Genomic DNA, 26755 nt, shown 5'->3' on the forward strand with positions numbered 1-26755 from the left:
GACACATTTTAGACTTTCAAGTGGGTGTCATGCTTGGGTCTTTTTGGTATCCACCTCTGTCTTCTAGATCAATGATCACTTTCACTCTACTTCCTCAGCCTCTTAAAAAGATGGTGGACAGAATCCGCAAGTTCCAGGTCCTCAACGACGAGATCTTTGCCATCCTGAACAAGTACCTGAAGTCAGGTGATGGAGAGAACATGCCAGTGGAGCACGTCCGGTGTTTCCAGCCTCCTATCCACCAATCCCTGGCCAGCAACTGAAGATTGACCGGTGCACGTTTCCTATAGTACCATCCCATGTCAGAAATGGCACCCTATGCCCTATATAGGACACTACTTTATATAAACGGCACTACATAGGGAATAGGGTGCCTTTTGGAACGTAGCCCATCAGACTAGACACACAATATTCCTTAATCTGCTTCATTCACCTTTTAGGTTTTAAAGCAGCAGCGGACCACGAGACTAAAGCCTTGTTCACACTTAATGCCTTAATGTGTTCAGACAGCTGACATGGCTACGCTGGTTGTCATAGTAACAACAGGTGTGTGCACAGTGGTGGTGGTGAGTTTGACACCCCTGCCTCGAAGGATGAGATGATCCAACTTTTCAAAACGAGTCCTCTCTTGCTCACCACAGCAGTCAACTAGCTAGCCGTTGGGCTTTCTAGCACAATCACTCATTAGTTTCTAAATAACACGCTAGTTAGTTCCTGTCAGAGTAGCTAGCAAGCAACAAGATATGTTGGGGAAATAAATTAGATTTGACCGTTCAGGCAAGTCCCCTACAAATGTGGCTTGAAATATCTGCTTCCGTGTGTTTTTTGGCTGTTCAGACGGCAGGAAGCAGATCAGGTCACTTCAAACTGCCAGTGTGAACAAGGCAAGAGGTCTAACTTTCCTGACAAACTGTTTGTACCCAATTGTGCCTTATGATCTTAATAGCTGTTTTCATTCTAAACTCGTGTTTTATGGAGCATTTAAACTATCAAATGATTATTTAAGGGGTTTGCGGTGGTGGGATGTAATTGGTGAACAGTAGTATGATTCGTTAAACATTAGCAGCGTAAAGGAAACCAAGTGCTTCTTTATAACCATTTATTCACTGTGCCTTTTTTGGAATCATTTTTAATTCAATAAATATATAACAAATCTCTGCTTGTTCTTGAGAACATTTTTTATGCAAACAATACACACAAAAAAGGTTAATGGTGATTTTCAGAACTCTTCCTTTCAAGTATCATATTGACCAGACAAAGACTAGGGATCTCCACAGGGGTTGAATAAGGATATTTTACCTAAATTAATCTGTTGATTTGTAGACACTCAGTGGCTGGTTAAACATGTGGAGTAGACTATTGACCGCTCTATGGAGATGAAGCTCCGTCCACGCAGTCAGATATCCAGGGAAACAGAAGGGAAATTACAATCAGTTGGTCCATCCATGTCACAGGTTTTTTTCTTTCTTCCTAGAGTCGATTTGTCTCCAAACGTCCACACCAATGTAATGGTCCTAGTCAGTAGAACTACACCAGACCGCCAGCTAGTTCCTCTAAGAGGCTGTTATATCACCATTCCTCCTGGACAGACTGTCAAACGGCAGGCCCACCTCCCTCTCCTCCAGGTTCATGTCTGTGGAGTCATTGCGCAGCAGTTCGTAGCTGCCGTGTGTTGCCACTCCGTTAGCTGCCGGCCCGGGCCTCTCGTCCTTCCTGATGGACACCGCCAGCGTGGACAGGCTCACACTAAGGTCCTTGAAGGCATGGAGCAGAAAGATACCAACTATAATGGTCAGGAACCCACTCAGAGTCCCGATAACATCAGCAGTAGCCATGTGCTCCCACTCCTTGAAGAGGATGGCAGAGCAGGAGAGGACTGAGGTGGTGAAGAACACGTAGTAGATGGGTGTGACCAGGGAGGTGTTGAAGATATCCAGAGCCTTGTTCAGGTAGTTTATCTGAGTGGAGACGCAGGCCACCAGCCCAAGCAGTAACACCCAGGCTAAAGGGTTCCCCACCACGGACCTCCCAGCTATGGCCTCTTTGATGGCGATGCCCAACCCCTTCACACACGACACCGACAGAGCTCCTATCACAGAGCAGATGGTAATATACACCATGATGTTGGTCTGGCCGTGCCGAGGGCCCACCACCAAGATGAAGATGAGCGCTACGATGATGACGAAGGTGGCAAACACCAGGAAACCTGAGGAAGAGGAAGGATCATTAGAAACATAACGAAGGAGATGCTTTCATCCAAAGTGATTTAGTGCATACACTTTTACAAATGAGTGGTCCCAGGAATCAAACCTACTACCCTGGCATTACAAGCACCATGCTCTACCAACTACCAAGAGACCACTTGTAAAGGGATTAAAAGAGCAGTCCGGGATAAAGTCGATCATAAATCAAGTTGCAACATCCAGCATAGAAAAAGTAACATTCTTATATATATTAAATCAGACGACACCAAATGTTCTGTAAACACCAGCCAGAGGCTTGTAGGAAGTCGCTACAGAATCGGTGTCTGAAGACAAACTTTAACCACAACATTCAACAGTATGTTCTAATTCAGAGTAAATAACTAAACGGACACTATGGAAGTTGAATTCTTCCCACCACAACTAGTATGTGTATATACTCCTCCTCCTCTCCAATCCTTACATCTTATGGTTCCACAGGAAGAGGAAGTGATAGGGTAATAAACCATAATTTCTCCCTGAAGGGGATCTGACCTCAACCCCTCATTTGCCTAATCCACAGATATCCCCTCTAGCAATCCTGTGACTTCCTCCCATCCATCCAGCACATTCCACCGCCATCTGGCTCCTACCGACAACCATTACCTTCTGGTGTAAAAACCAGTCTCTAGGACAGCAATGTTCCAAGTTGAACCCAGAATCCTCTGGTGTAAAAACCAGTCTCTAGGACAGCAATGTTCCAAGTTGAACCCAGAATCCAACAGCGATAAACAGGTCAGACGGTAAGAACAGCAGTACATAATTAACAGCCATATAAATATGGTACTTAAACATACATGGTCAACTCCTCTTTCCCTTCCTATGGGAATGTATCTGTCATACATGGTCAACTCCTCTTTCCCTTCCTATGGGAATGTATCTGTCATACATGGTCAACTCCTCTTTCCCTTCCTATGGGAATGTATCTGTCTCCACCTCCACACACAACCATGTTTATTATATATCACTCACCATGTTTATCATATATCACTCACCATGTTTATCATATATCACTCACCATGTTTATCATATATCACTCACCATGTTTATCATATCAATCCATAAGTCACTCACCATGTTTATCACATCAATCCATAAGTCACTCACCATGTTTATTATATATCACTCACCATGTTTATCATATCATTCACCATAACACTCACCATGTTTATCATATATCACGCACCATGTTTATCATATCACTCACCATGTTTATCACATCAATCCATAAGTCACTCACCATGTTTATTATACAGTGCCTTGCGAAAGTATTCGGCCCCCTTGAACTTTGCGACCTTTTGCCACATTTCAGGCTTCAAACAAAGATATAAAACTGTATTTTTTTGTGAAGAATCAACAACAAGTGGGACACAATCATGAAGTGGAACGACATTTATTGGATATTTCAAACTTTTTTAACAAATCAAAAACTGAAAAATTGGGCGTGCAAAATTATTCAGCCCCTTTACTTTCAGTGCAGCAAACTCTCTCCAGAAGTTCAGTGAGGATCTCTGAATGATCCAATGTTGACCTAAATGACTAATGATGATAAATACAATCCACCTGTGTGTAATCAAGTCTCCGTATAAATGCACCTGCACTGTGATAGTCTCAGAGGTCCGTTAAAAGCGCAGAGAGCATCATGAAGAACAAGGAACACACCAGGCAGGTCCGAGATACTGTTGTGAAGAAGTTTAAAGCCGGATTTGGATACAAAAGATTTCCCAAGCTTTAAACATCCCAAGGAGCACTGTGCAAGCGATAATATTGAAATGGAAGGAGTATCAGACCACTGCAAATCTACCAAGACCTGGCCGTCCCTCTAAACTTTCAGCTCATACAAGGAGAAGACTGATCAGAGATGCAGCCAAGAGGCCCATGATCACTCTGGATGAACTGCAGAGATCTACAGCTGAGGTGGGAGACTCTGTCCATAGGACAACAATCAGTCGTATATTGCACAAATCTGGCCTTTATGGAAGAGTGGCAAGAAGAAAGCTATTTCTTAAAGATATCCATAAAAAGTGTCGTTTAAAGTTTGCCACAAGCCACCTGGGAGACACACCAAACATGTGGAAGAAGGTGCTCTGGTCAGATGAAACCAAAATTGAACCTTTTGGCAACAATGCAAAACGTTATGTTTGGCGTAAAAGCAACACAGCTCATCACCGTGAACACACCATCCCCACTGTCAAACATGGTGGTGGCAGCATCATGGTTTGGGCCTGCTTTTCTTCAGCAGGGACAGGGAAGATGGTTAAAATTGATGGGAAGATGGATGGAGCCAAATACAGGACCATTCTGGAAGAAAACCTGATGGAGTCTGCAAAAGACCTGAGACTGGGACGGAGATTTGTCTTCCAACAAGACCATGATCCAAAACATAAAGCAAAATCTATAATGGAATGGTTCAAAAATAAACATATCCAGGTGTTAGAATGGCCAAGTCAAAGTCCAGACCTGAATCCAATCGAGAATCTGTGGAAAGTGGAAACTGCTGTTCACAAATGCTCTCCATCCAACCTCACTGAGCTCGAGCTGTTTTGCAAGGAGGAATGGGAAAAAAATTCAGTCTCTCGATGTGCAAAACTGATAGAGACATACCCCAAGCGACTTACAGCTGTAATCACAGCAAAAGGTGGCGCTACAAAGTATTAACTTAAGGGGGCTGAATAATTTTGCACGCCCAATTTTTCAGTTTTTGATTTGTTAAAAAAGTTTGAAATATCCAATAAATGTCGTTCCACTTCATGATTGTGTCCCACTTGTTGTTGATTCTTCACAAAAAAATACAGTTTTATATCTTTATGTTTGAAGCCTGAAATGTGGCAAAAGGTCGCAAAGTTCAAGGGGGCCGAATACTTTCGCAAGGCACTGTATATCACTCACCATGTTTATTATATATCACTCACCATGTTTATCATATCAATCCATAAGTCACTCACCATGTTTATTATATATCACTCACCATGTTTATCATATCAATCCATAAGTCACTCACCATGTTTATCATATCAATCCATAAGTCACTCACCATGTTTATCATATCACTCCATAAGTCACTCACCATGTTTATCATATCAATCCATAAGTCACTGACCATGTTTATTATATATCACTCACCATGTTTATCATATCAATCCATAAGTCACTCACCATGTTTATTATATATCACTCACCATGTTTATCATATCAATCCATAAGTCACTCACCATGTTTATCATATCAATCCATAAGTCACTCACCATGTTTATCATATCAATCCATAAGTCACTCACCATGTTTATCATATCAATCCATAAGTCACTGACCATGTTTATTATATATCACTCACCATGTTTATTATATATCACTCACCATGTTTATCATATCAATCCATAAGTCACTCACCATGTTTATCATATCAATCCATAAGTCACTCACCATGTTTATCATATCAATCCATAAGTCACTCACCATGTTTATCATATCAATCCATAAGTCACTCACCATGTTTATCATATCAATCCATAAGTCACTCACCATGTTTATCATATCAATCCATAAGTCACTGACCATGTTTATTATATATCACTCACCATGTTTATCATATCAATCCATAAGTCACTCACCATGTTTATCATATCAATCCATAAGTCACTCACCATGTTTATTATATATCACTCACCATGTTTATCACATCAATCCATAAGTCACTCACCATGTTTATTATATATCACTCACCATGTTTATCATATCAATCCATAAGTCACTCACCATGTTTATCATATCAATCCATAAGTCACTGACCATGTTTATTATATATCACTCACCATGTTTATCACATCAATCCATAAGTCACTCACCATGTTTATCATATCAATCCATAAGTCACTCACCATGTTTATCACATCAATCCATAAGTCACTCACCATGTTTATCATATCAATCCATAAGTCACTCACCATGTTTATCATATCAATCCATAAGTCACTCACCATGTTTATCATATCAATCCATAAGTCACTCACCATGTTTATCATATCAATCCATAAGTCACTCACCATGTTTATCATATCAATCCATAAGTCACTCACCATGTTTATCATATCAATCCATAAGTCACTGACCATGTTTATCATATCAATCCATAAGTCACTCACCATGTTTATCATATCAATCCATAAGTCACTGACCATGTTTATCATATCAATCCATAAGTCACTGACCACGTTTATCATATCAATCCATAAGTCACTCACCATGTTTATTATATCAATCCATAAGTCACTCACCATGTTTATCATATCAATCCATAAGTCACTGACCACGTTTATCATATCAATCCATATATCACTCACCATGTTTATTATATATCACTCACCATGTTTATCATATCACTGACCATGTTTATCACATCAATCCATAAGTCACTCACCATGTTTATTATATATCACTCACCATGTTTATCATATCACTGACCATGTTTATCACATCAATCCATAAGTCACTCACCATGTTTATTATATATCACTCACCATGTTTATTATATATCACTCACCATGTTTATCATATCAATCCATAAGTCACTCAAATACAGGAAAATAATTACTCCCATTACAAAAGTTAAACCGAAGAATGAAGTGATGTTGTCCTCTATCCCAAATAATCTCCTGTCTGTCTGGTACTGACCTGGGTGGACCAGTTTCCCTCTCCTGTCTGTCTGGTACTGACCTGGCTGGACCAGTTTCCCTCTCCTGTCTGTCTGGTACTGACCTGGCTGGACCAGTTTCCGAGCCATGTGGTCCAGACTGTTGATCTCTTCCTCCTGAGGGGCGTGGATCACCATGGTAGTAGAGCCCAAGATACTGAGCAGACAGCCCAGCTTCCCGTGCAGGTTCAGACGCTCGGTCAGGAAGTACGAGGACAGCACCGCACTGCAACAACACACACACCTTTACATCATGGACACACAACACACACACCGTTACATCATGGACACACAACACACACACCTTTACATCATGGACACACAACACACACACCTTTACATCATGGACACACAACACACACACCGTTACATCATGGACACACAACACACACACCTTTACATCATGGACACACAACGTTACATCATGGACACACAGCCCTGCAACAACACACACACCGTTACATCATGGACACACAACACACACACCTTTACATCATGGACACACAACACACACACCTTTACATCATGGACACACAGCCCTGCAACAACACACACACCGTTACATCATGGACACACAGCCCTGCAACAACACACACACCGTTACATCATGGACACACAGCCCTGCAACAACACACACACCGTTACATCATGGACACACAGCCCTGCAACAACACACACACCGTTACATCATGGACACACAACACACACACCGTTACATCATGGACACACAGCCCTGCAACAACACACACACCGTTACATCATGGACACACAGCCCTGCAACAACACACACACCTTTACATCATGGACACACAGCCCTGCAACAACACACACACCGTTACATCATGGACACACAGCCCTGCAACGACACAGTAAATATCTTGCTAAAGAGATATTCAAATACTGCAGCATGGTAGTTTCTAGTAAGAAGTCTACAGGGGTTAGAGCAAAACATCATTGTGAATAGAACTGTTAGACCATATGGTCCAACCGGCCTAACTGACAAGCACACCTGATTCAACTTGTCAACTAATCATCAAACCCTCGTTGCCCGGGGTTACAATAACGTGTGCTTTTGGAGCTACTGGAGTTGGGCTGATGGGAGTAATTATCTGGCAAATATTCCTGCAGTCAACATGACAATTGCACACTCCCTCAAATCTTGAGACATGTAAAACGGCACATTGTAGAGTGGCCTTTTATTGTCCCCAGCACAAGGTGCACCTGTGTAATGATCATGCCGTTTTAATCAGCTTCTTCATGTTCCACACCTGTCTGGTGGATGGATTATCTGGGCAAAGGAGAAATGTTCACTAACAGAGATGTAAACAACATTGGAGAGATGTAAGCTTTTTGTGCATATTGAACATTTCTGGGATCTTTTATTTCAGCTCATGAAACACGGGACCAACACTTCACATGTTGCGTTTATATTTTGGTTCGGTGTAAAATGGATACAGTCACTTGCCTACACACAATACTCCATAATGTCAAAGTGGAATTAAGTTTTTAGAAATGTTTACAAATTACAAAATGAAAAGGCTGAAATGTCATGAGTCAATTCCTATTCAGCCCCTTTGTTAGAGCCTCAATAAGTTCAGGAGTGAAAAGGCACATAAGTTGCATGGACTCACTGTGCTCAATTTTCACCTAAAATGACATACCCAAATCTAACTGCCTGTTGCTCAGGACCTTGTAGTTACTCCACAATACTAACCTAATTGACAGAGTGAAAAGGAAGCCTGTACAGAATAAAACATGCATCCTGTTTGCAATAAGGCACTAAAGTAATACTGCAAAAAATGTGTTAAAGAAATTAACTTTATGTCCTGAATACAAAGCATTATGTTTGGGGGAAAATCCAACACAACACACCACTGAGTACCACTCTTCATATTGTCAAGCAGGTGGTGGCTGCAGTTGCACAGGGTTGAGACCCAAGGCCCAGACCTAATGATGAGCTTGGAGGGAACTATGGTGTTGAATGCTGAGCTGTAGTCAATGAACGCATTCTTACAGAGGTATTCCTCTTGTCCAGATGGGATAGGGCAGTGTATAATCTGTGGATCTATTGGGGTGGCGTAGTCATTTAGTTCAGTTACCTTTTCTTTCTTGTGGACAGGAACAATGGTGGCCATCTTGAAGCATGTGGGGGACAGCAGACTGGGAGAAATGTTATATGTCTGTAAACACTCCAGCCAAGTTTTGAGGGCCATTGTGGTATCGGCTTGAGGGGATATATGCACGGCTGTGACGACTGAAGAGAATTCTCTCGGGAGGTAATACGATCGGCATTTGATTGTGAGATATTCTAGGTCAGGTGAACAAAAGGACTTGAGTTCCTGTATGTTATCACAGTAGTTAATCATGAAACATTCACCACCGCCTTTCTTCTTCCCGGAGAGGTCTTTATTCCTGTCTGCTTGATAAACTGAGAACCCAGCTGGCTCTATGGACGGGGACAGTATATCCAGAGAGAGCCATGATTTTGTGAAACAAAGTATGTTGCAGTCCCTGATGTCTCTCTGGAAGGAGATCCTCGCCCTGAGTCTACTTTATTGTTCAGAGGCTCAACATTAGATAGCAATAGACTCAGAAGAGGTATCACAAAACTGTCCAAGTTCAACCTTTCACCCGATGCCTTGAGATGGATGAAATCATACCTTGGAGGCAGAACCCAGTGTGTCAAGAGTGAGCAATGAGCTGTCGCCCACTCTTAGCTATGATGTGGGCGTGCCCCAAGGGTCAATACTGGGGCCCCTCCTGTTCACCCTGTCCATTAATGACCTGCCTTCTGTCTGTACTGGGTCTGAAGTTCAGCCTGTACATTAATGTAGTTCAGACCTACCTTAATGTAGTTCAGACCTACCTGACCAGCACACTGAGGGCCCCCAGAGGGGTGACCTACCTGACCAGCACACTGAGGGCCCCCAGAGGGGTGACCTACCTGACCAGCACACTGAGGGCCCCCAGAGGGGTGACCTACCTGACCAGCACACTGAGGGCCCCCAGAGGGGTGACCTACCTGACCAGCACACTGAGGGCCCCCAGAGGGGTGACCTACCTGACCAGCACACTGAGGGCCCCCAGAGGGGTGACCTACCTGACCAGCACACTGAGGGCCCCCAGAGGGGTGACCTACCTGACCAGCACACTGAGGGCCCCCAGAGGGGTGACCTACCTGACCAGCACACTGAGGGCCCCCAGAGGGGTGACCTACCTGACCAGCACACTGAGGGCCCCCAGAGGGGTGACCTACCTGACCAGCACACTGAGGGCCCCCAGAGGGGTGACCTACCTGACCAGCACACTGAGGGCCCCCAGAGGGGTGACCTACCTGACCAGCACACTGAGGGCCCCCAGAGGGGTGACCTACCTGACCAGCACACTGAGGGCCCCCAGAGGGGTGACCTACCTGACCAGCACACTGTGGGCCCCCAGAGGGGTGACCTACCTGACCAGCACACTGAGGGCCCCCAGAGGGGTGACATACCTGACCAGCACACTGAGGGCCCCCAGAGGGGTGACGAGAGTAGCAGGAGCGAAGGCATACGCTGCAAAGTTCGCCCCTTCTCCAGCTGCCACTGTGAAAACACAGATATATCAACCCCACATACGAAGGTGAACAGAAATGCATCTAGTAAAACAAAACCACAGAAAACAAGATAACCTCATGGAAACTGTGAACTGAAACAGGTCATCTTAGTGTAGAAATGTTCACTTACTTGATAATAAGCCGGCCCACCAGAGCCATTCTTTAAGATATGCATGTCCGCCCTGGCCTAAACAGAAAAACAACAGGACTATATTACTACTCAAATATATTCAAATGTGGGTTCAATAATAAAATGTCATGCAATGGAGTGCCACCATATCAGTGGACTGTCAAGCTCTAGGGTGTTATGGTAACTACCAGGGTTACATGTTCTGATGTCGTCACGCTGAAGGTTTGGCAACAGTGAACTTTGACCCTGTATGACACTAGCTGCATCTTTATCTGGTCTGTGTCCCAAAGGGCACTACTTCCTATGAGCCCTGGTCTAAAGTAGTACACTACATAGGGAATATGCTACCATAGGGCTCTGGTCTAAAGTAGTGCACTACATAGGGAATAGGGTACCATAGGGCTCTGGTCTAAAGTAGTGCAGTACATAGGGAATAGGGTACCATAAGGCTCTGGTCTAAAGTAGTGCACTACATAGGGAATAGGGTACCATAGGGCTCTACATAGGGAATAGGGTACCATTTGGGTGTTTATATAGAAGGTAGTGATCAAGTGTCAACTCAGCCTTCTGCATGTTTGCACCAGTCAGTTGCTTCCATTCTAAGCTGGACTCTCAAGACAAGGCAGGTTGTCAACAATTCAGACCCAGTTACCCCCCCACACCTGTCAAACAGCATGGAAATTCTAGGGCTGGGTTTTAGTGTTGTTAAAGTCCCTCTCAATGAGCGACTCAAAGTGTACACATTCAACCGAGCCACACGGCATACTGAGCTATAGCGCAAAGGGATTTTCCTGCCATTGAAATCCTTGGGCAGGCCGAGTCCAAACTGTACAAAAGAAATGTAGAATAATTAGGGATTGTAAAATGACTAAACTCAGATATGAAGTATGGAGAGAAAATAATGGACCTATATAATGTTCTCTCAGCTCCATGGCAAAATGTTCTCTCAGCTCCATGGCAACATGTTCTCTCAGCTCCATGGCAACATGTTCTCTCAGCTCCATGGCAAAATGTACTTTAAAACAGCAACATGTTCTCTCAGCTCCATGGCAAAATGTACATTAAAACCGCAACATGTTCTCTCAGCTCCATGGCAACATGTTCTCTCTGCTCCATGGCAACATGTTCTCTCAGCTCCATGGCAAAATGTACTTTAAAACCGCAACATGTTCTCTCAGCTCCATGGCAACATGTTCTCTCTGCTCCATGGCAACATGTTCTCTCAGCTCCATGGCAAAATGTACTTTAAAACCGCAACATGTTCTCTCTGCTCCATGGCAAAATGTACTTTAAAACAGCAACATGTTCTCTCTGCTCCATGGCAACATGTTCTCTCTGCTCCATGGCAACATGTTCTCTCAGCTCCATGGCAACATGTTCTCTCTGCTCCATGGCAAAATGTACTTTAAAACAGCAACATGTTCTCTCAGCTCCATGGCAAAATGTACTTTAAAACAGCAACATGTTCTCTCAGCTCCATGGCAAAATGTACATTAAAACCGCAACATGTTCTCTCAGCTCCATGGCAACATGTACTTTAAAACCGCAACATGTTCTCTCAGCTCCATGGCAACATGTACTTTAAAACCGCAACATGTTCTCTCAGCTCCATGGCAACATGTACTTTAAAACCGCAACATGTTCTCTCAGCTCCATGGCAACATGTACTTTAAAACCGCAACATGTTCTCTCAGCTCCATGGCAAAATGTACTTTAAAACAGCAACATGTTCTCTCAGCTCCATGGCAACATGTACATTAAAACAGCAACATGTTCTCTCAGCTCCATGGCAAAATGTACTTTAAAACAGCAACATGTTCTCTCAGCTCCATGGCAACATGTTCTCTCAGCTCCATGGCAACATGTTCTCTCAGCTCCATGGCTAAATGTTCTCTCAGCTCCATGGCAAAATGTACTTTAAAACCGCAACATGTTCTCTCAGCTCCATGGCAAAATGTACTTTAAAACAGCAACATGTTCTCTCTGCTCCATGGCAACATGTTCTCTCTGCTCCATGGCAACATGTTCTCTCAGCTCCATGGCAACATGTTCTCTCTGCTCCATGGCAAAATGTACTTTAAAACAGCAACATGTTCTCTCAGCTCCATGGCAAAATGTACTTTAAAACCGCAACATGTTCTCTCAGCTCCATGGCAAAATGTACATTAAAACCGCAACATGTTCTCTCAGCTCCATGGCAACATGTACTTTAAAACCGCAACATGTTCTCTCAGCTCCATGGCAACATGTACTTTAAAACCGCAAAATGTTCTCTCAGCTCCATGGCAACATGTACTTTAAAACCGCAACATGTTCTCTCAGCTCCATGGCAAAATGTACTTTAAAACAGCAACATGTTCTCTCTGCTCCATGGCAACATGTTCTCTCAGCTCCATGGCAACATGTACTTTAAAACCGCAACATGTTCTCTCAGCTCCATGGCAACATGTACTTTAAAACCGCAACATGTTCTCTCAGCTCCATGGCAACATGTACTTTAAAACCGCAACATGTTCTCTCAGCTCCATGGCTAAATGTTCTCTCAGCTCCATGGCAAAATGTACTTTAAAACCGCAACATGTTCTCTCAGCTCCATGGCTAAATGTTCTCTCAGCTCCATGGCAAAATGTACTTTAAAACCGCAACATGTTCTCTCAGCTCCATGGCTAAATGTTCTCTCAGCTCCATGGCAACATGTACATTAAAACAGCAACATGTTCTCTCAGCTCCATGGCAAAATGTACATTAAAACAGCAACATGTTCTCTCAGCTCCATGGCAAAATGTACTTTAAAACCGCAACATGTTCTCTCAGCTCCATGGCAGAATTGCAGGAAATTTGCTTTAAAACTGCAAAAGTTTCTTTCAGCTCCTTAAGAGACATTTTTGAAAAAGTAATAATTTACATTATTTATTTCACCTTTATTTAACCAGGTAGGCTAGTTGAGAACACCTTTATTTAACCAGGTAGGCTAGTTGAGAACACCTTTATTTAACCAGGTAGGCTAGTTGAGAACACCTTTATTTAACCAGGTAGGCTAGTTGAGAACACCTTTATTTAACCAGGTAGGCTAGTTGAGAACACCTTTATTTAACCAGGTAGGCTAGTTGAGAACACCTTTATTTAACCAGGTAGGCTAGTTGAGAACACCTTTATTTAACCAGGTAGGCTAGTTGAGAACAAGTTCTCATTTACAACTGCGACCTGGCCAAGATAAAGCAAAGCAGTACGACACAAACAACAACAGAGTTACACATGGAATAAACAAACATACAGTCAATAACACAATAGAAAAGGTACAGTGTGTGCAAATGAGGTAAGATAAGGGAGGAAAGGCAATAAATAGGCCGTAGTGGCAAAATAATTACAATATAGTATTAAACACTGGAGTGATAGATGATGAGTGTGCAAGTAGAGATACTGGGGTGCAAAGGAGCAAGATAAATCACAGTATGGGGATGAGGTAGTTGGATGGGCTATTTACAGATGGGCTATGTACAGGTGCAGTGATCTATGAGCTGCTCAAATATGAACGTACCCGCTTTCTCGAGCCCTGCCTCAAATGTACAAATTCAACCTAACAATATGCCATACAGAATGTCTCAGTGCCATACAGAGCTACATGTTACAGTATATCTCAGTGCCATACAGAGCTACATGTTACAGTATATCTCAGTGCCATACAGAGCTACATGTTACAGTATATCTCAGTGCCATACAGAGCTACATGTTACAGTATATCTCAGTGCCATACAGAGCTACATGTTACAGTATATCTCAGTGCCATACAGAGCTACATGTTACAGTATATCTCAGTGCCATACAGAGCTACATGTTACAGTATATCTCAGTGCCACAGAGCTACATGTTACAGTATATCTCAGTGCCACAGAGCTACAGTGTGTACTGTACAGGGTTTCCGGCAGCCGGTAATTGCTTCTTTTTTATTTTTTATTTAACCAGGTAGGCTAGTTGAGAACACCTTTATTTAACCAGGTAGGCTAGTTGAGAACACCTTTATTTAACCAGGTAGGCTAGTTGAGAACACCTTTATTTAACCAGGTAGGCTATTTGAGAACACCTTTATTTAACCAGGTAGGCTAGTTGAGAACACCATTATTTTACCAGGTAGGCTAGTTGAGAACACCATTATTTAACCAGGTAGGCTAGTTGAGAACACCTTTATTTAACCAGGTAGGCAAGTTGAGAACACCTTTATTTAACCAGGTAGGCTAGTTGAGAACACCTTTATTTAACCAGGTAGGCTAGTTGAGAACACCTTTATTTAACCAGGTAGGCTAGTTGAGAACACCTTTATTTAACCAGGTAGGCTAGTTGAGAACACCTTTATTTAACCAGGTAGGCAAGTTGAGAACACCTTTATTTAACCAGGTAGGCTAGTTGAGAACATCTTTATTTAACCAGGTAGGCTAGTTGAGAACACCTTTATTTAACCAGGTAGGCTAGTTGAGAACACCTTTATTTAACCAGGTAGGCTAGTTGAGAACATCTTTATTTAACCAGGTAGGCTAGTTGAGAACACCTTTATTTAACCAGGTAGGCTAGTTGAGAACACCTTTATTTAACCAGGTAGGCTAGTTGAGAACACCTTTATTTAACCAGGTAGGCCAGTTGAGAACACCTTTATTTAACCAGGTAGGCCAGTTGAGAACACCTTTATTTAACCAGGTAGGCCAGTTGAGAACACCTTTATTTAACCAGGTAGGCTAGTTGAGAACACCTTTATTTAACCAGGTAGGCCAGTTGAGAACACCTTTATTTAACCAGGTAGGCTAGTTGAGAACACCTTTATTTAACCAGGTAGGCCAGTTGAGAACACCTTTATTTAACCAGGTAGGCCAGTTGAGAACACCTTTATTTAACCAGGTAGGCTAGTTGAGAACACCTTTATTTAACCAGGTAGGCTAGTTGAGAACACCTTTATTTAACCAGGTAGGCTAGTTGAGAACACCTTTATTTAACCAGGTAGGCCAGTTGAGAACACCTTTATTTAACCAGGTAGGCTAGTTGAGAACATCTTTATTTAACCAGGTAGGCTAGTTGAGAACACCTTTATTTAACCAGGTAGGCTAGTTGAGAACACCTTTATTTAACCAGGTAGGCTAGTTGAGAACACCTTTATTTAACCAGGTAGGCTAGTTGAGAACAAGTTCTCATTTGCAACTGCGACCTGGCCAAGATAAAGCATAGCAGTGTGAGCATACAACAAAGAGTTACACATGGAGTAAACAATTAACAAGTCAATAACACAGTAGAAAACAAAGGGGGGGTCTATATACAATGTGTGCAAAAGGCATGAGGAGGTAGGCAAATAATTACAATTTTGCAGATAAACACTGGAGTGATAAAAGATCAGATGGTCATGTACAGGTAGAGATATTGGTGTGCAGAAGAGCAGAAAAGTAAATAAATAAAAACAGTATGGGGATGAGGTAGGTGAAAAGGGTGGGCTATTTACCAATAGACTATGTACAGCTGCAGCGATCGGTTAGCTGCTCAGATAGCTGATGTTTGAAGTTGGTGAGGGAGATAAAAGTCTCCAACTTCAGCGATTTTTGCAATTCGTTCCAGTCACAGGCAGCAGAGTACTGGAACGAAAGGCGGCCAAATGAGGTGTTGGCTTTAGGGATGATCAGTGAGATACACCTGCTGGAGCGCGTGCTACGGATGGGTGTTGCCATCGTGACCAATGAGCTGAGATAAGGCGGAGCTTTACCTAGCATAGACTTGTAGATGACCTGGAGCCAGTGGGTCTGGCGACGAATATGTAGCGAGGGCCAGCCGACTAGAGCATACAAGTCGCAGTGGTGGGTGGTATAAGGTGCTTTAGTGACAAAACGGATGGCACTGTGATAGACTGCATCCAGTTTGCTGAGTAGAGTGTTGGAAGCCATTTTGTAGATGACATCGCCGAAGTCGAGGATCGGTAGGATAGTCAGTTTTACTAGGGTAAGCTTGGCGGCTTGAGTGAAGGAGGCTTTGTTGCGGAATAGAAAGCCGACTCTTGATTTGATTTTCGATTGGAGATGTTTGATATGAGTCTGGAAGGAGAGTTTGCAGTCTAGCCAGACACCTAGGTACTTATAGACGTCCACATATTCTAGGTCGGAACCATCCAGGGTGGTGATGCTAGTCGGGCATGCAGGTGCAGGCAGCGACCGGTTGAAAAGCATGCATTTGGTTTTACTAGCGTTTAAGAGCAGTTGGAGGCCACGGAAGGAGTGTTGTATGGCATTGAAGCTTGTTTGGAGGTTAGATAGCACAGTGTCCAAAGACGGGCCGAAGGTATATAGAATGGTGTCGTCTGCGTAGAGGTGGATCAGGGAATTGCCCGCAGCAAGAGCAACATCATTGATATACACAGAGAAAAGAGTCGGCCCGAGAATTGAACCCTGTGGCACCCCCATAGAGACTGCCAGAGGACCGGACAGCATGCCCTCCGATTTGACACACTGAACTCTGTCTGCAAAGTAATTGGTGAACCAGGCAAGGCAGTCATCCGAAAAACCGAGGCTACTGAGTCTGCCGATAAGAATATGGTGATTGACAGAGTCGAAAGCCTTGGCAAGGTCGATGAAGACGGCTGCACAGTATGATGTCGTTTAGTACCTTGAGTGTGGCTGAGGTGCACCCATGACCGGCTCGGAAACCAGATTGCACAGCGGAGAAGGTACGGTGGGATTCGAGATGGTCAGTGACCTGTTTGTTGACTTGGCTTTCGAAGACCTTAGATAGGCAGGGCAGGATGGATATAGGTCTGTAACAGTTTGGGTCCAGGGTGTCTCCCCCTTTGAAGAGGGGGATGACTGCGGCAGCTTTCCAATCCTTGGGGATCTCAGACGAGATGAAAGAGAGGTTGAACAGGCTGGTAATAGGGGTTGCGACAATGGTGGCAGATAGTTTCAGAAATAGAGGGTCCAGATTGTCAAGCCCAGCTGATTTGTACGGGTCCAGGTTTTGCAGCTCTTTCAGAACATCTGCTATCTGGATTTGGGTAAAGGAGAACCTGGAGAGGCTTGGGCGAGGAGCTGCGGGGGGGGCGGAGCTGTTGGCCGAGGTTGAAGTAGCCAGGCGGAAGGCATGGCCAGCCGTTGAGAAATGCTTATTGAAGTTTTCGATAATCATGGATTTATCAGTGGTGACCGTGTTACCTAGCCTCAGTGCAGTGGGCAGCTGGGAGGAGGTGCTCTTGTTCTCCATGGACTTCACAGTGTCCCAGAACTTTTTGGAGTTGGAGCTACAGGATGCAAACTTCTGCCTGAAGAAGCTGGCCTTAGCTTTCCTGACTGACTGCGTGTATTGGTTCCGGACTTCCCTGAACAGTTGCATATCACGGGGACTATTCGATGCTATTGCAGTCCGCCACAGGATGTTTTTGTGCTGGTCGAGGGCAGTCAGGTCTGGGGTGAACCAAGGGCTGTATCTGTTCTTAGTTCTGCATTTTTTGAACGGAGCATGCTTATCTAAAATGGTGAGGAAGTTACTTTTAAAGAATGACCAGGCATCCTCAACTGACGGGAACTGACGCTTCTGGCCGATTATAAAGGATAAAAGCAGGTACATGTTGCCGCCCAAATTGACCGGGACAAAAAACAACCCCATTGCAAAATAATACCTTTTATTCATTTATGTAAATATCAGCCAATGTAAATACATTTCATCGTTATGCTTATCGGTCCATAGGTTCATTTGCTAAAGTTAGTGGAATTAAATTGGGCTGTATATTTTCATTTAGTATCTTATTCATCATTCGACCATAGAAACATGGAGACAATTATGTTGATAAAGATTTACTCGTATGCCATTGAAGCCAGCATTTAATTCAAGCTCGCCTCCCATTCTCCACTGGAGTGCAGAGGCTATAGTCAACAGGCCGTCGCCCACCAGGCCGTCGCCCACCAGGCCGTCGCCCACCAGGCCGTCGCCCACCAGGCCGTCGCCCACCAGGCCGTCGCCTACCAGGCCGTCGCCCACCACTTCACAATGTTTACCTTCCTTCAAAGTAGCCATAGCAATGTGGAGGCAGTTATTTCATAAAGATTTCCTCATGCCATTCACCAGAATTTCTCTCCTGTTCTATTGGTTGCCATATCATCTTTCTTTCATTGTCCAGAAGACAAAAAGGCACAACCCTAGTCATATTATACTGAACAAAAATATAAACGCAACATGTGAAGTGTTGGTCCCATGTTCAAGAGCTGAAATAAAAGATCCCAGAAATGTTCAATATGCACAAAAAGCTTACATCTCTCCAATGTTGTTTACATCCCTGTTAGTGAACATTTCTCCTTTGCCCAGATAATCCATCCACCAGGCAGTTGTGGCATATTAAGAAACTGATTAAACAGCATGATCATTACACAGGTGCACCTTGTGCAGGGAGGGGGGGGGGGGGCAATAAAAGGCCACTCCAAAATGTGCAGTTTTGTCACAACACAATTCCACAGACGTCTCAAGTTTTGAGGGAGTGGGCAATGCTGACTGCAGGAATGTCCACCAGAACTGTTGCTAGAAAATGTAATGTTAATTTCTCTACCATAAGCCTTACACGCAGACCACGTGTAACCACGCCATTCCAGGATCTCCACATCTGTTTTCTTCACCTACGGGATCATCTGAGACCAGCCACCCGGACAGCTGATGAAACTGTGGGTTTGCCACCCGGACAGCTGATGAAACTGTGGGTTTGCACAACTGAAGAATTGTACGCTGGAGAAGTGTTCTCTTCACAGGTGAATCCCGGTTTCAACTGTACCGGGCAGATGGCAGACAGTATGGCGTTATGAGGGCGAGCGCTTTGGTGGCAGTGTGGTTATGATATGGACAGGCATAAGCTACGGACAATGAACACAATTGCATTTTATCGATGGCAATTTGAATGCACAGAGATATCGTGACAAGATCCTGGGGCCCATTGTCGTGCCATTCATCCTCCACCATCACCTCATGTTTCAGCACGATAATGCACGGCACCATGCCGCAAGGATCTGAACACAATTCCTTGAAACTGAAAATGTCCCAGTTCTTCCATGGCCTGCATACTCAGACATGTCACCCATTGAGCATGTTTGGGATGCTCTGGATCGACGTGTACGACTACGTATTCCAGTTTCCCGCCACAATCAACAGCCTGATCAACTCAACGTGAAGGAGATGTGTCACGCTGCATGAGGCAAATGGTGTTCATTTACTGACTGGTTTTCTGAATGGGAGATGTGCTTTAATTACAAGTTGAGAAATAAAAATATATATTTGTAATCGTGGCCATCAAAACAGTTAACACGCGTTTGCATTTAGAATTGTTATTTGTTGTGCGATGACTGGCCTTACCAATGACTGGCCCTACCAATGACTGGCCCTACCAATGACTGGCCTTACCAATGACTGGCCTTACCAATGACTGGCCCTACCAATGACTGGCCCTACCAATGACTGGCCCTACCAATGACTGGCCCTACCAATGACTGGCCTTACCAATGACTGGCCTTACCAATGACTGGCCCTACCAATGACTGGCCTTACCAATGACTGGCCTTACCAATGACTGGCCTTACCAATGACTGGCCTTACCAATGACTGGCCCTACCAATGACTGGCCTTACCAATGACTGGCCCTACCAATGACTGGCCGTTACCAATGACTGGCCTTACCAATGACTGGCCTTACCAATGACTGGCCTTACCAATGACTGGCCGTTACCAATGACTGGCCTTACCAATGACTGGCCTTACCAATGACTGGCCTTACCAAAGCACATTTCACTCCAGTACCAGCTTGACAGGTGATAGGCTATTCCGCTCATCAAACTAGGCTCTGTATGCTGTGCGCGTGATAAGTGAGATACATGACTATCGAGAACACACACGCAGCAATTTAATGTATTTTAACCATTTCACTGATTTAATGGTCAACTTTCCTAGACTGAACACAAAAACACTACCTGCTCTGCACTGTCCCTTCCTGGCCAGGCGGAGTAGTCCTTTCTTCTTGAGGAGGAAGCTTCCTCCTATGAAGATGCTGGAGCTGATGGCTAGTCCCAGGCCGATGTAGAAATCATACTTCCCTCTGTCCTGGCCCATGGTGACGCTGGATGAGTTGTTCGTACTGTCTGTTACATTGACCACCACACACAGCAGTTCCTGACCAGCTGAGCACTTGTCACCAACCCAAGTACCTTTAGTAAGCAAAACAAGACTCACACATCAATGTACCTAGGAACTCAATATACATCAAGTTTACAACTGTTAATGTTAGTAATTAAATTGTCAAATCAGAGTCCTCCCAGGTAGGCTACCTGGCCATCTCCCAGGTAGGCTACCTGGCCATCTCCCAGTTAGGCTACCTGGCCATTTCCCAGTTAGGCTACCTGGCCATTTCCCAGTTAGGCTACCTGGCCATTTCCCAGTTAGGCTACCTGGCCATTTCCCAGTTAGGCTACCTGGCCATTTCCCAGTTAGGCTACCTGGCCATTTCCCAGTTAGGCTACCTGGCCATTTCCCAGTTAGGCTACCTGGCCATTTCCCAGTTAGGCTACCTGGCCATTTCCCAGTTGGGCTACCTGACCATTTCCCAGTTGGGCTACCTGACCATTTCCCAATTAGGCTACCTTATCATTGACAAGTTACATCACAGAGTGAACAACCCTGAACAAATATAGTTGGTTCCATTTTAGAAATGGCACATTGCCTATCTGTATGCAAAGAATACGTGGATCAATCCAATCTGTCACTTCCGCAACATGTACTCATGAATATTCTATGAGTCAAGAATTATGGAAGTGATTAAGATTGCAGAAATTCTGCATTCAAGACAACTTGGAACTATGACATTTCAGACTTTTAAACACGTAGAATGATAAGCTCCAAGTTCCTCACTGGTAAAGTATCAGAATCCATAATAAAACGTCATGCCAATGTTGGCATCATGAAAAACCATTTGTCATTCAACACTGCACGATAAACAACATGATGTGATTTGTGAGGCGCTGCATGAGGAGACATAATTTCATATGATAGCTAGCTAACTAACGTTAAGCTAACTTTTACTGGTATGGCTATAGCAAACGGTAAAATAAAATCAAAATAAATCTAATTTTATTGGTCACATACACAAATTTATCAGATGTTATTGCGGGTGTAGCAAAGTGCTAAGTTATTACAAAAGACAGTATTATTACCTTAAATTTCCTAGCATCGTTATCAATTTCCATCATCCTCAGAGCATACGCAGACCAGGTGGCTGGTGTGTTTACGGACATATTCAATCTCTCCCTATCCCAGTCTCCTGTCCCCACATGCTTCAAGATGGCCACTATTGTTGCTGAACCAAAGAAGGCAAAGATAACTGAACTAAATGACTATCGCCCAATATCACTCACTTCTGTCATCATGAAGTGCTTTGAGACTAGTCAAGGATCATATCACCTCTACCTTACCGGCCACCCTAGACCCAGTTCAGTTTGCATACCGCACCCAACAGGTCCACAGACGATGCAATCACCATCACACTGCACACTGCCCTATCCCATCTGGACAAAAGGAATACCTATGTAAGAATGCTGTTCATTGACTACAGCTCAGCCTTCAACACCATAGTACCCTCCAAGCTCATCATTAAGCTTGAGGCACTGGGTCTCAACCCTGCCCTGTGCAACTGGGTCCTGGACTTCCTGATGGGCTGCACCCCAGGTGATGAAGGTAGGAAACAACATCTCCACTTTGCTGATCCTCAGCACTGGGGCCCCACAAGGTTGTGTGCTCAGCCCCTCCTGTACTCCCTGTTCACCCACAACACTACAGTGGTAGGCTTGATTACCAACAACGACGAGACAGCCTACAGGGAGGAGGTGAGGGCTCTCAGAGTGTGGTGTCAGGAAAATAACCTCACACTCAAAGTCAATAAATCAAAGCAGATGATCGTGGACTACAGGAAACAGCAGAGGGAACACCCCCCTATCCACATCGATGGGACAGTAGTGGAGAGGGTAGTAAGTTTAAAGTTCCTCGGCGTACACATCACGGTCAAACTGAATTGGTCCACCCACACAGACAGCATCGTGAAGAAGGAGCAACAACGCCTCTTCAACCTCAGGAGGCTGAAGAAATCTGGCTTGTCACCGAAAACTCTCACTAACTTTTACAGATGCACAATCGAGAGCATCCTGTCGGGCTGTATCACCGCCTGGTACGGCAACTGCTCCGCCCTCAACGGCAAGGCTCTCCAGAGGGTAGTGTGGTCTGCACAACGCATCACCGGGGGCAAACTACCTGCCCTGCTAGACTCCTAAGGCACCCGATGTCACAGGAAGGACAAAAAGATCATCAAGGACAACAACCACCCGAGCCACTGCCTGTTCACCCCGTTCTCATCCAGAAGGCGAGGTCAGTACAGGTGGGAACCAAGAGACTGAAAAACAGCTTCTACTGACCCAAATCAACAGCCACTTTAATAAAGGTATCACTAGTCACTTTAAATAATGTTCACATAAATATCCGACACATCTCATATTTATTTAGTTTTTTATTTAACTAGGCAAATTAGTTAAGAACTAATTCTTATTTATAATGACGGCCTAGGAACAGTGGGTTAACTGCCTTGTTCAGGGGCAGAATGACAGATTTTTACCTTGTCAGCTCAGGGATTCGATCTAGCAACCTCCTGGTCCAACACTCTAACCACTAGGCTACCTGCCTCCCGGTCCAACTCTCTGACCACTGGGCTACCTGCCTCCCGGTCCAACTCTCTGACCACTACGCTACCTGCCTCCCGGTCCAACTCTCTGACCACTAGGCTACCTGCCTCCCGGTCCAACTCTCTGACCACTGAGTTACCTGCCTCCCGGTCCAACTCTCTGACCACTAGGCTACCTGCCTCCCGGTCCAACTCTCTAACCACTAGGCTACCTGCCTCCCGGTCCAACTCTCTAACCACAAGGCTACCTGCCTCCCGGTCCAACTCTCTAACCACTAGGCTACCTGCCTCCCGGGCCAACTCTCTAACCACTAGGCTTCCTGCCTCCCGGTCCAACTCTCTAACCACTAGGCTACCTGCCTCCCGGTCCAACTCTCTAACCACTAGGCTTCCTGCCTCCCGGTCCAACTCTCTAACCACTAGGCTACCTGCCTCCCGGTCCAACTCTCTAACCACTAGGCTACCTGTTTCCCGGTCCAACTCTCTAACCACTAGGCTACCTGCCTCCCGGTCCAACTCTAACCACTAGGCTTCCTGCCTCCCGGTCCAACTCTAACCACTAGGCTACCTGCCTCCCGGTCCAACTCTCTGACCACTGGGCTACCTGCCTCCCGGTCCAACTCTCTAACCACTAGGCTACCTGCCTCCCGATCCAACTCTCTAACCACTAGGCTACCTGCCTCCCGGTCCAACTCTCGAACCACTAGGCTACCTGTTTCCCGGTCCAACTCTCGAACCACTAGGCTACCTGCCTCACAATATGTATATACTGTACTCTATACCATCTTGCCTATGCCGCACGGCCATCACTCATTCATATATCTTTATGTACATATTCTTATTCATTCCTTTACACTTGTGTGTTTAAAGTAGTTGTTGTGGAATTGCTAGGTTAGATTACTCGTTGGTTATTGATGCATTGTCGGAACTAGAAGCACAAGCATTTCTCTAAACTCGCATTAACATCTGCTAACCATGTGTATGTGACAAAAATGTGACGAGTAACTCATTAACTATCTAACGTTAACATATCTAACTTATCATTTTATTGAGCTAAAGCTTAATCCTTCTTGTCTACCTCAGAACGACACTAGCTAGCTTGTTAGCATAAGGCTAATGTTGGCTAAATCCGTTGACAACTGTACCAGCTACTGAGCTAGTTTAGCAAACTGACATTATTTGTAAACGTGCCCAAATAACTAAACGTTAGCATGCTAGCTGACTGGCATGCTATCGTAAACATGAATATCCTCGGTATGTTTCCATACGAAATACCTGGCAAAAAAAAGATCCCTTGTTTGACCAATAAGACGTTGGTAATTTGCTAACTATATATTAATCACATCGTTAGCTAGATCTCTTCACATTTTGTTACGACCCAACTTGACAGCAAGGTTGACGCAGCCACACGGGTCGTTACTAGTGATGGGACGATTGATACCGATGCGGTTTCCAAAGCACCAGCTACCAAAGGCAGTTCCGGTACGCTCTGACGCATTACTTATCCGACACGACGTAGGGACGTTCCTTTCAAAATAACATTCCCACGTGATTAACGACGTCCAGAGCTGCTGCTGTTCTTCTTCTTTGGTAGAATGCCGTTCGCAACAATGATATGTGCATTCCGCCACCTACTGTACAGGTGGATAAATTGATCCAAAAAGGAGAAGGAAAAAAATGCGGTGTTAAAAAAAAGTACAATAAAAAATAAAACAGTAACGAGATGCTAATGAAATTAAATCAGCTCTTCTGTTTTAATCAGGTCCCTACATAGGCTCAGAAGGATCCTGTGATGGCGGGATATTTCCTGGAGACGTCGTCCTTGCCGTGCTCGTGCCGTTAAGTCTTGGAGGCCCAAGCCTCCCGGGTGGCGCAGTGGTCTAGGGCACTGCATCGCAGCGCTAGCTGTGCCACCAGAGACTCTGGGTTCGCACCCAGGCTCTGTCGCAGCCGGACGCGACCGGGAGGCTCAAGGATTATACGCTTGAGGTAGCTGCTTTGATCACGTAGGTTGCCAGCCTACGTTAGAAACTGGGGAAAAGCAGAGTGGAATGTTTACCTTTTCTACACCGGTGGCTGGACGACGTTTGCGCATGCTGGATGCACCTCCGTCTTGTCGTTTGTCATTATCCAACTGGCCGGTGTTGTCTTGAGTTTCTTTACCAGGGGAGCCATCTCCTACTTCTCCTCCCCCATTTGACAGAGGAGTCAAAGGAGCACAGCAAGAGGAGCATGGTTATCAACGATGGTTGCATGTAACGAGCCGTGGAAGCCGAAGACAGTGGTCTCCCGCAAAGCAGTTTAAACTCCCAACGAGAGGCCAAGAACGGATACAAACAACAAATAGTTGTTCGCCACCCTGGAGCCTGATCTTCCTGCACCTTTGCCCCTGGCGGTACCTGTGTCTGCGGCCGCTGTGCCTACTCCTACTCCTTCCCCTACGATTTTGAAGTTGACGTCGGCAATCTTCCGTGCCCGCTCTGGATCGAGCAGGGCTTCTACATCTGTGGGTGGCACCATCCTGTGAAGCATGGGAGTGGGGCTTCTACATCTGTCGGTGGCATCATCCTGTGAAGCATGGGAGTGGGCGGATTTCCTTGTCCTTATTGCCAGCTGTGATTTTGGGCAGCTCCATGGTAAGAAATGTGACTGTTCCTGGGGTGTCCCATCCAGGAGCGAGAGTAAATTACATCACTAAGCTGTTCCAGAATGTACTACGCCAGGACATGGAAATCCATTCTAGTCCATGTGGGTTTTCAAATCTAATGTTATTAGTCACATGCGCCGAATACAACAGGTGTAGTAGACCTTACAGTGAAATGCTGAATACAACAGGTGTAGTAGACCTTACAGTGAAATGCTGAATACAACAGGTGTAGTAGACCTTACAGTGTAATGCTGAATACAACAGGTGTAGTAGACCTTACAGTGTAATGCTGAATACAACAGGTGTAGTAGACCTTACAGTGAAATGCTGAATACAACAGGTGTAGTAGACCTTACAGTGAAATGCTGAATACAACAGGTGTAGTAGACCTTACAGTGAAATGCTGAATACAACAGGTGTAGTAGACCTTACAGTGAAATGCTGAATACAACAGGTGTAGTAGACCTCACAGTGTAATGCTGAATACAACAGGTGTAGTAGACCTTACAGTGAAATGCTGAATACAACAGGTGTAGTAGACCTCACAGTGAAATGCTGAATACAACAGGTGTAGTAGACCTTACAGTGAAATGCTGAATACAACAGGTGTAGTAGACCTTACAGTGAAATGCTGAATACAACAGGTGTAGTAGACCTTACAGTGTAATGCTGAATACAACAGGTGTAGTAGACCTCACAGTGTAATGCTGAATACAACAGGTGTAGACCTCACAGTGTAATGCT

The 26755-nt window shown here is 44.6% G+C and overlaps 2 protein-coding genes across 4 annotated transcripts in view; one reads left to right on the plus strand and one right to left on the minus strand.

The window, feature by feature from the left end:
- LOC109903067 (cytoplasmic FMR1-interacting protein 1 homolog) overlaps nucleotides 1–1157 on the plus strand; it is a 77621-nt gene extending 76464 nt beyond the window's left edge. The window contains 1 exon segment of the mRNA XM_031838135.1: nucleotides 99–1157. Coding sequence (XP_031693995.1) covers nucleotides 99–263 — 165 coding nt within the window. The 3' untranslated portion in view covers nucleotides 264–1157.
- On the minus strand, nucleotides 1086–24850 carry LOC109892341 (magnesium transporter NIPA2-like). Of its 3 annotated transcripts, none has more exons than XM_031838136.1 (6): nucleotides 24640–24850; nucleotides 20615–20848; nucleotides 10653–10709; nucleotides 10421–10511; nucleotides 6996–7156; nucleotides 1086–2206 (listed from the first exon to the last, which is right to left on the minus strand). In XM_031838136.1, the coding sequence occupies exons 2-6, from the start codon at nucleotides 20751–20753 to the stop codon at nucleotides 1554–1556; spliced, it is 1101 nt and encodes a 366-aa protein (XP_031693996.1). In that variant the 5' UTR covers nucleotides 20754–20848; nucleotides 24640–24850; the 3' UTR covers nucleotides 1086–1553. The 3 variants fall into 3 exon arrangements, with proteins under 3 accessions (XP_031693996.1, XP_031693997.1, XP_031693998.1); XM_031838137.1 differs by having other exon boundaries at nucleotides 24730–24824; XM_031838138.1 differs by lacking the exon at nucleotides 24640–24850 and adding an exon at nucleotides 21851–21932.
- Nucleotides 24851–26755: the final 1905 nt, after the last annotated feature.

The sequence above is a fragment of the Oncorhynchus kisutch genome, linkage group LG13, assembly GCF_002021735.2.
Source record: "Oncorhynchus kisutch isolate 150728-3 linkage group LG13, Okis_V2, whole genome shotgun sequence".
Taxonomy (NCBI): Eukaryota; Metazoa; Chordata; class Actinopteri; order Salmoniformes; family Salmonidae; genus Oncorhynchus; species Oncorhynchus kisutch.